Below are 10,951 nucleotides of genomic sequence, written 5' to 3'. Positions count from 1 at the left end.
GGAAAATTTTGTTGACCTCATAAACTCAAGAATACAATGGGAAGCAACAAATTAATATATATCCAGCTTATCTAAAAGGAATAGCTTTTGGGAAGCAGATTTGACTCAACAGATAGAACATCCACCTATCATATGGGAAGTCCAAGGTTCAAACCCAGGGCCTCCTGATTCATGTGGTGAGCTGGCCCAGCACAATGCTGATGCTCACAAAGAATGCCGTGCCATGCAGGGGTGTCCCCCGTGTAGGGGAGCCCCACGTACAAGGAGTGCACCCCGTAAGGAGAGCCGCCCAGTGTGAAAAAAGTTCAGCTTGCCCAGGAGTGGCACCACACACACGAAGAACAGATGCAGCAAGATGACGCAACAAAAAGAGACATGGATTCCTGGTACAGCTGATAAGAATATAAGTGGACACAGAAGAACACACAGCAAATGGACACAGAGAGCAGACAACTGGGGGGAGGGGTGGGGGAGAGGGAGAGGAAGGGGAGAGAAATAAATAAAAAATAAAATCTTTTTAAAAATTTAAAAATTAAAAAAAAATAAAAGGAATAGATTTTGACTGGCTTTTCCATTCATCACTAGAACAACTTCTCCCCAGAAAGTACAGCAAGAGAAGAGACTTTGGATGAACAACTCTTCCAGGGTCATATCTTCTTTATCAGAGCCATTATTAACAGAACATCAGGATAGTCTTGATCACCTCATACTTTCTGTTGCCATGAATTATAGTTTATTTTTGATTGGTCAAGTTTTACATATTATGTTTGAGTTTCTACTAATATCAGAGACCAGAAAACATAAAAGCAATTTTAAAGTAATTATTTAGAAAACAATGGAATAAATAATTGGAAGGTTTGTATCTGGTCATTCAGGCTATTCTTCCCTAAAATAATTTAATATCCCTTGCAATGAACTGAGATGTAAGTGGATTCTACATTATTTTTGTTTGCATGAATTACTAAATTAAGATGTTAAACTTCTATTATATATACCTGCTATATATTAAACATGTCTATATTTAAACACATTCAAGACAGAGGTGAGAAGGGCCTCACCCAAAACTGTCTTCCCTCTGAGAATTCTGGGAAGTTTTCCCTGTGAGTTCAACTGAAACAACCCCTAGACAATGGGGAGAGAATCAGGACTCCTGACTTGCCATCTGATTCATTGTTTTGCATGTGTCCTATTGTTGCATCTTCCTATCTCCAAAGGCACTCTCCCCAGGGATGTTTGTTTGATTTTATTTGAAAGAGTTCATTCAAGTTCATTACACTGTAGATTAATTAGCGACTTTTGAACCTGGGCTCCCAAAGGAATCTTTTGTTTGTTAGCCAGTTGATCCCTGCACACCCATTGCAGACTGAATGAATATAACTATTGCTGTCCTTGTAAATGTAAAATTTAGAGGGAGGCCTGCCTCTCTGTTCAGAAAGATCAGAATATCTATTTCCCAAGCTGGAGAAAGTTCCTAGAACTTCCATCTTCCCATTTAATGGGGACAAATGAATATTTTTAATAGAGTGGAACAATATATTTAAATTTGCTTATTTTACATTTCTTGAGAGGAAAAGTAACTGGGAATTAGAAGGCATTGAATAACACAGAGAACTTTCTCACGCAGAGGATTTTTGTGAGTGCTAGTGTGAGGGTGCACAAAAAAGTGTGTAGTTAGGTCGACATTTATTTGCTTCTAGTTAATCATTCCTGCCCAATTTTGAGGCACACCAAGGACCTTTATGCTTGAAGTGTACTCAGAAGCCATGAAGGACCATCAGAGAGGTGAGTATAATTCTGTAATGCCAGACATGCATCATCTGAAAATTAAAATAACCAAATCTGAGTCCTAAATATACTTAATATTCCAGAGGAGGAATCAACAGGTAATTCTCAGATATCACCTTGTTCTATGACATATGGCATGATTTGACAAGACCTTTGAATGGTGTTCATGGAAGAGAGATAGGTTAAGAACACAAGCAGATGATTTAAAGAGAATACAGTCTCCTGAGAAGCTCCAAGAAAATCCTTCTCTCCCCAACCCAATGTTATCACTGACTCAATCTGAGCCTCCAAGCTAAGGATACAATCTTCTTTAATGGGCTTTATATTTTACAACACAGCGACCTCAAATGTGCAAACACATTACGCTATTGATCAACCAACACAATAAGTTGGGACATTTATATTCCATGTTAAAGAGTTTATTAATTTCTTTTCCACATGAGACTGAGATGTGAATAAGAAACAGGCAAACAATAAGGAATTTTTCAAACCCCAGAGACTAGTACAGGTTGAGTACTAGACAGGGCATCATATGAAGGCACTTAATAGCTGGATCAAAAGTAAGAGACAGAAATTAGGTAGAAAGAATAGAAACATAGTTGGGGTTCAGACCCTTGACCTCTCATCGTTACCATTTGGTCTTCTATGTTCAATCCCTGAGTGACTCTGCAATACATAGGATGCTACCAGCTAATATGTAACCAAGAGCCAGAGGCAATCATGGTTATCTGAAAACCCAAGGAAGGGGTTATACAGTGAAACTGGACCAGTCCAGCACTCAGTGGAAAAGAAAGAGCCACATTTCTCCAGACACAGGGGAAACGCTCCTCAAGGCTATTTGTGGGAAATATTTTCCAACAAGCGAGTGAAAACCATTCCTATAAAACACTAATTGGAGTCTTCTGAGAGGATTTAAGTGATGGGAGAAATCACGATCCCTAATGATAGTGAGTACAGACGGGAAACATTTGAATAGCTACAATGTGATTAATTATAGATAGCTGAAAAACAATTATCTGCCTGTTATTGCCCTAATTCAGGTATAAATAGGTAACTATTAGATGCTTTGGTTAGTCCAGCAGAGGTAGCATCATATAAGCAATTAGTAATTTAGTCAAAAGATAGGAGAAACTAGAACAAGAAGAAGTCAATTGTCCCTTACCTAATTTCATTAGAAGCTCATACATAGGTGGAGTAGACAGGTAGGAAGAAAGTAGTTTGAAATATTAAAGATCTAAATTTCTGAAGTCAAATTGCTTGCCTTTTTTTTTAAAAGATTTATTTATTTATTTATTTATTTCTGTCCCCTTCCCCCCACCCCCAGTTGTCTGCTCTCTGTGTTCATTCATTGTGTGTTCTTCTATGACCATTTATATCCTTATTAGCGGCACCGGGAATCTGTGTTTCTCTTTGTTGCGTCATCTTGCTGTGTCAGCTTGCCTTCATATCCCTGCTTTACCAAAACCTACATAGATGAACATGGGACAAACTTATGGGTCCCAGGCTCCTCATCTATAAAATGTGAATTATAATACTGTATACTTCAGCCAGTTGTTGTGAAAATTAGTTGAGATAAACCACATAACGCGTCTAACAGTATCTGGAATGCTGTAAACACTCTAGAAATGTTTGCCGTTATCCTAGTGTGATTTGCAAATAACTTGAACGGGGAAAAAATTTATTTCCTTAACCCACAGCAGTTCTTATCTAATGAGCTTTTATCAGAGAACTGTATTTTTCAATTAAAAACAAAAAATCCCTAGGCGCAATATTCAAATTATTGCCAGCTTTAAGATAGCTTTCTGAGAGTAGGTTTCTAAAGACTAAGGCATTCACTTATTAAGTGATTAGTCCTTTATTAAATAATTCACTCAGTTATTAAGTTTCCCAGAATTATAGAGACTCAGTAATAGAAATAGATAGGCTAGTTATCATGGGAAGCTAAAGAAAACATTTGCAATAGAAAGCCTAAAGATCAGAAAATGGGCTCCTAAAAGTCCTTTTCACCACATTGGTAAAGAAGAGAAAATACATAACTAGGATTCAGAGGACTTGAATTTTTTTCCTGCCACTAATAAACTTCATGAATTTCCAACCATCTCTTCTCAACCTCAAAATTAAGGGAGGGAAAAAATATCTAAAATATCAGCTACATTTAAGTTTGTATATATCTGTTCTTATCTATAGATAGTAATTTTAAATAAATGGGATTTGTACTGACCAAAGGTGAAGTATTTTTTCAATAGAGAAAGAGTCAGTGTAAATAGAGTGTGGAAGATATGCCTAAGTTAGTAGGGCAGATTTAATGGACATATTCTGAATTGGCACAATGGTATAAATCGTCAGGGTACCAAGACATGCCCAGAAGAGAATTTGAAGGCTGTGTATCATTGAGATGTGACTTAGAGGGAAGACAGACAAATTAAGAAATTCTGTCAGAACACTACACTATAAAGAGCAAATAGTAAAAGGATTTGGAAAGTAGAGCACAATGTATTAAAATTAGTAAGAGCTCTATTAATAATAAATATGCCTGACAATGAGACAATTTTAAGATTCTGGAAGAACTTATAAGTCTGAATTTAATATCAAAATGAGGGTAAAATTATAGAAGATTTAGAGAGATATTAAGGAGGGCAGAGCTATGGTGGCAGGGAGGAAAGCAAGGGAAAAGAACCAAACTTTCTTTAACCCAAGAGGAAAGGAGATTAAGCGCTGTAGCAAGAACAACACCTGCTCAAAAATGAAAAAAGAAAAAGTGATAATATCTAGCCTTTATTTAATATTATAATGTGCCTAAAACTATGCTTAACACTTTGTGAAATATTTTATTTAATCCTCACCACAATTCAGTGAGGAAACTAATATTAATATTTGCATTTTAAAAATAATGAAACTAAAGGAAATAGAGTACTGCAGAGACATGGTTCAACCCTGGTCTGGCTGATTCCAAAGCTCCAGACTTTCACCACCACAATTTACAAAATGACCCAGGCAATTGCACTCTGCTTTTCCTAATAATTCTTTTTCTGACAGCCTCAACAAACCGCCTAGAAGAGAATTAGGTGGTTGGGAGTCAGGGAATAAAATGGACCAAAGTGGAATCAGTCTTCTAGCCTCTAATCTAACAAATATTTCTGTATATAATCAACAATAATATAAAACACTTTAAGTCTGATTAAAGCCCAGGCAAACAGACATGTCGTCAGTTCAAGGAATTTGCTAGCAAAAGCGCTTACCTTATTGTTGCCAAAAGTAGTTTCAGTAAGTTTAGGAACCTTATCGAAAATAAGTGATTCAATGGAAATGGATGAATGATACAAACACTCCAAATGTCTTGGTTAAAGGGTAGTCATCCTATTATTTACCACATATAAACCATTTGTTCCCACTTATTTATTCAACAAATATTTATTTAACTCTTACTGAGTGCCAAAGACATTATTAGGCAGTCAACTGAAAGCATGGACAAACATGGCCTGTGTCCCACTGGATCTTGCAATCTAGTAGTTAAAAAGAACATATATAATTAAAAAGAGTAAGGCTGCAACATTAAAAAAAAAAAAAGCAGAGTTCAGTGCAGAAAATCAGAGAGGTCAGGTGGGGCCTCTCTGAGGATGTCCCATTTACTCTGACAACTAAAAGCTTGTCAAGAAGAAGCCAGTAGGAGAGCATATATGAAGTAGGAGGAACTGAAATGGGCCACGATGGTTGGGTCATACTGAGTGAGTAGCAAAAGCTGAAGCTGGAGAACAATGCAGGGGCCAGATCATGTAGGAATTTGCAGGCCAAGGTAAGAAGCATGGGTGCCACTCCAAGTACAACAGGAAGTCACTGAAGGGATTAAGGCAGAGCAATGATGTCATTCAATGTATCTGTTTAAAAGATCATTCTAGTTGCTATGTAGAGAATGGACTTCAGATATTTTTGTTTCTTTGTTCCCATTTTTGAAGTGCAGACAGCAGAAAGGTAAGTCATTTAAATGAGTATATTTGTGGAGTTGACAGAAGGCAGAGACTAAAGGAGGAAAAGCTTTTGAAGCTACATATCTTTAATTATAATGAACTCCATTTATATTTCACTGAAAGAAGATACATGGTATTTATTTTTTAAGATTTATTTTTTTAATTATTTCTCTTCCCTTCCCGCCCACCCCTCCAGTTGTCTGCTCTCTGTGTCCATTCACTGTGTTCTTCTGTGACTGTTTCTATCCTTGTCAGTGGCACCAGGAATCTGTTTCTTTTTGTTGTGTCTTGTTGTGTCAGCTCTCTGTGTGTGCAGTGCCATTCCTGGGCAGGCTGAACTTTCTTTTGCACTGGGTGGCTCTCCTTGCACGTGGGGCTTCCCTATGCGGGGGACACCCCTGCGTGGCATGGCACTCCTTGCATGCATCTGCACTGTGCATGGGCCAGCTCCACACAGGTCAAGAAGGCCCGGGGTTTGAACCACAGACCTCCCATGTGGTAGGCGGACGCCCAATCCATTGGGCCAAGTCCGCCTCTCAATACATGATATTTATAACCAGAAGGATTATTAGCATTAACTCTAAAATCCCACATATAACAGTATAATATTAATAGCTAACCCTTTTATCATACTTATTATGCCAGACAATTTTCTAAGTAGTCTAAATGCATTAACTCCATAATTCTTTTTAATAACTCTATGAGGTAAATTCAATTATTTTCTGCAGTTTACATTTGAAGAAACTTAGGCATAAAGGCTCAGTTTAGACTAGTAACTTGCCTAAATTCACAAGCTGAATGAATCACAGTTTGAGTACAGACAATTGGGTTCCAGAGTCCATTCCCTATGCTAGACTGCTCCTCTGCCACCATTGTGAGATTTGTGATAGTGGTTTTATATAGCTGGTATCTGGAAGAGCTTCAGCTCCAGGCTTTCCTTTTTGTTTTTAGTTTGTTTGTTTGATCTGGGAATCCCTATGTCATAGATTTAACATTAATATAATAGTAAGTTTCTTTAATACTACCAGCTTTCTGGCCAGACTGTTGTTTAAATCTAGGAGTAGCAGAAGCCACCACTGCAATCGCGTTATCAAATAAAATAATATTGGCTTGCCTAACTTTACTTTAATTCCACTTTTAACCCATTTGAACTCTACCCATGTGCAATTTCCATTTTATTTTTACCCACAGAACATGCAGAAGTAAGAGGTCAGTGATGAAAAATTATACAGTGTTAACGACATTCATCCTGGTGGGATTGACAGATGACCCAAATCTACAGATTCTTCTTTTTGTCTTTCTGTTCATCACCTATATGCTGAGTGTGATTGGGAATCTGACCATCATCACACTTACCTTTGTAGATTCTCGTCTTAAAAATCCTATGTACTTCTTTCTCCGGAATTTCTCCTTTTTAGAAGTCTCTTTTACCACTGTCTGTATTCCCAGGTACCTGTATACCCTTGCCACTGGTGACAATACAGTTACCTATAATCCTTGTGCCGCTCAGTTATTTTTTGTTGTTGTCCTGGGCGTGACTGAGTTTTTTCTCCTGACAGCCATGTCCTATGACCGTTACGTAGCCATCTGCAAGCCCCTGCATTACACGACCATCATGAACAACAGAGTCTGCATCAGGTTCCTTATTGGCTGTTACGTGTTAGCTCTGATCATCGTCCTTCCACCATATACCATGGGCTTTGAGTTCGAGTTTTGTGACTCCAATGTCATAGATCACTTTGGCTGCGATGCTGCTCCCATCCTAAAGATCGCTTGCTCTGACACAGAGTTTATAGAGCGGTTTGTCTTTGTACTAGCTATATTGACACTTATTTTCACCTTGGTATGTGTAATTATGTCCTACACATATATCATCAGGACCATTCTCAGATTCCCTTCTGCCCAGCAAAGGAAAAAGGCTTTTTCCACTTGTTCTTCCCATATGATTGTGGTTTCTATCACATACGGAAGCTGCATCTTCATCTATATCAAACCATCTGCAAAAGAAGGGGTTGCTATGAATAAGATGGTGTCATTGCTCACAACTTCAGTTGCCCCAGTTATGAATCCCTTCATTTATACTCTGAGGAACAAGCAAGTGATACAAGCTTTCAAGGACATGATCAAAAGGGTTGCATCCATCTCAAAGAATTAAAGGACTACTGGACATTAAAGGTCAAAATGTAAAAGAACGCCCTATACATACTTATAACGTTTTTATTGAGATATAATTTGCCTACTATAAAATTCACCAACTCTAAGTGTACGATTCAGTAAATTCTAGCAAATTAATACAGTTGTACAATCATCACCACAATCCTAGTTTAAGACCATTTCCATCATCCCCAAAGGTTTCCCGAATGACAGTTTGCAATTAATTCCTGCTTCCAACCTGTAGCCCCAGAAACCACTGATCTGCTTTCTATCTCTATAAATTTGACTTAGTAAATCAAAACATATAATATGCAGTATTTTATGTCTGGCTTCTTTCATTTAACATAATGTTTTTGAGATTCATCCATGTTTTGGCATTTAGTAGTTCATTCCTTTTTATTGCAAATAATATTCCATTTTATGGATACACTATGTTTTGTTTATTAATTCACCAGTTGATGGACATTTGATTGTTTCCATGTCATTGTGAAAATATATACTGTCATTTTATTTGTACCTGCAAGTGGTAATTGCTAAGTCATATGGTAACTGTCAGATTGTTTTCCAAAGCTGTAACATTTTATATTCTCACCAGCAATGGGAAGGGTACATTTCCTTCAGACACTCACTAACCCTTGATTTTTCCTGCCTTTTTTATTATCACCATTCTCATGAGTGTACAGTGATATGTTATTTTGGGTTTAATTGATATTCCCTTGCTCACTGATGATACTGAATATCTTTTCATGTGCTTATAATCTATTTGCATATCTTCCTTAAGGATTTCTATTCAGATTTTGCCCATTTTTAATTAGATTGCTAGTCTTCTTATTGAGTTGTTAAGAGCTCTTTATATTTTCTGGATACAAGTCCTTTCTTTATCAAATATATGATTTGTAAATATTTTCTCCCTGTCTGTAGCTTGGGTTTTTTTCTTTTCATTTTTTAATGGATATCTTTTGAAGTGCTGAAGTTTTTGATTTTTATGAAGTCCATTTTTTTCAATTGTTTTCTTTAACAACTGTGCTTGCTGTGTCACATCTAAGCAATATTTGTCTAGCATATGGTCACAAGATTTTCTCCTAAGTTTTCTTCTAGAAGTTTGTGTAGTTTTAGCTCTTACTAAAGATGATTTATATCTATGATCCATTTTGAACTAAAATTTTTGTATGATGTGACATAAGTTAAATTTTTTATCATGAGTAGCCAATTATCAAGCAGCAATTGTTGAAAAACAAACAAGACTTTACCCCATTGAATTATTGTCTTGATATATTTGTTGAAAATCTATGAACCATAAATGCAAGGGCTTACTTCTGGATTCTCAATTCTGTTTTATTGATATTTGTGCCAATAACACACTATATTAATTACTGTGGCTGTATAGTAAGTTTTTTAATTAGGTATTATAAGACCTCTAACTGTGTTCTTTTTCAAAATTATTTTGTTAAGTCCTTTGCATTTGCAAAAAAAAAAAAATCTGAGGAAAATGCTATCACCATTTTAGATTTTTGTTCTTACATATCCAAACCACATTTTTATACCCAGAATTCACATTGTTGGACTTATTAATCAATATTTCCTTTAGCTCAATCTCTTTCCAGGAGGAATATGGAACAAGTCCTTTCTAAATATATCAATACATTACAATACTCTAGTTTTTATCTCGAGCCAAGAAAATAAGACAGCACTCATTCAAAATTATATGTGTTTACTCATCCTAATAATTCTGAAAAAAAATCAAGCAAACTGTTTAGAACATTATGTGATATGTGTATCAATTTATGAATATTGAGTGATGATGAATTACGAGAAGACTTCAGAATTGAAAAGTCTATTCAGTAAAATTCAGGTTCTATAATAGGAAGATACAAATTTAGAATGAAAATATCCTCTCATTCTGTTTGTAAGAATGCTATAAATCTTATTTATAAAAGTCAAAATTCAGTCTTCATAGAATGACACATTCCTGAAATAGGTATGTGTATTGTTAATACTGGAAAATCAACTTCATGGCATCAAATTTAAGAGGTTAATGGACAGACAAATTGGAAATAGTTAACTTTTCCTGATTTTCTCTTACTTTTCGCAAAATATTCACTGTAACAATTCCTTTAGCTCCAGTAAAATGTAAATCAAACATTAACTCTGGCTTATAAAATTAATTATGTTTAAAGAACCCAAACCTCTGAGGATGCATACTGCTTTTCCATTTTGTCAGTTCTCACTTCATAACTTTCTTTTTTATAATTGGTATCTTATAAAACAAATGCGGGCCCATCAGTCAGGAAAACCAGTTTCTTGTGCTAATTCTACTCCTGAATAAATTTATATACTCCCTCATCAGTCCTTTCTTTCAACTTAGGTATTAGCGTTAAGGAGATGTTAGTTTTGAGAGTAAGATGGAAGAGGTAACATAGCCTCAATAACTTGGGAAGGAAGTCTAATGATATCTACCCAGAATTATCAATGGAGCCTAACATGGGCTTATATCTAAGACCAAAATAATGACACAAAATGAGACAGCAGGGTAGGATCTCAAGTACAACATGGCGTAGAAGTGGTAAGAGGAAACATCTTTGCTTTAATAGAAAAGCACTAAGTCTTTCACCATTAAACCTAACATTTGCTATTGGCTTTATCATGTTCAGGAAATTCCCTGCTATTCATAGTTTGCTAAGAGTTGGGTGTTGAATTTTGTAAAGTCTCCTCACCTTATCTATTAAGATGTTCATATAATTTTTCTCTCATAAAATCTTGTTGGCAAGAAAAGTTATCTTTCATACATTGCTTATGGGACTTTCATAATCCTTTTGTACACTTTGAAAAAGTTGGGAATTACCTAATACTTTTAAAAATATAAATTCTATTATTTTTTTAAATATACATTCCCTACATCACAGATTTTCTTTCCTAAAAATACAACAGGGTAACTCTTGCAAGTCTGATCATGTTACATGAATAAAAATACTTATAACATTCCTGTTCATAGTAGTGAAAAGCAGGAAACACAGCATATGTCCATCAGTCATTAAGAATGGTTTAAT

General features: G+C 35.9%; 1 protein-coding gene across 1 annotated transcript; it reads left to right on the top strand.

The window, feature by feature from the left end:
• The first annotated feature begins 6,966 nt into the window (after nt 1-6,966).
• On the top strand, nt 6,967-7,905 carry LOC101416035 (olfactory receptor 6C2-like). Its single transcript, XM_004466185.2, has one exon. It carries the CDS (start codon nt 6,967-6,969, stop codon nt 7,903-7,905), a length of 939 nt encoding a protein of 312 aa, XP_004466242.2.
• Nucleotides 7,906-10,951: the final 3,046 nt, after the last annotated feature.

The sequence above is a fragment of the Dasypus novemcinctus genome, chromosome 12, assembly GCF_030445035.2.
Source record: "Dasypus novemcinctus isolate mDasNov1 chromosome 12, mDasNov1.1.hap2, whole genome shotgun sequence".
Lineage (NCBI taxonomy): Eukaryota > Metazoa > Chordata > Mammalia > Cingulata > Dasypodidae > Dasypus > Dasypus novemcinctus.
The sequence above is the reverse complement of the archived record's forward strand: the minus strand, read 5'-3'. Positions and strand labels throughout refer to the sequence as shown.

Bases quoted from the DNA above. Each gene is read 5' to 3' on its own strand.
- LOC101416035 (XM_004466185.2), top strand. From the start codon at position 6,967: ATGAAAAATTATACAGTGTTAACGACATTCATCCTGGTGGGATTGACA.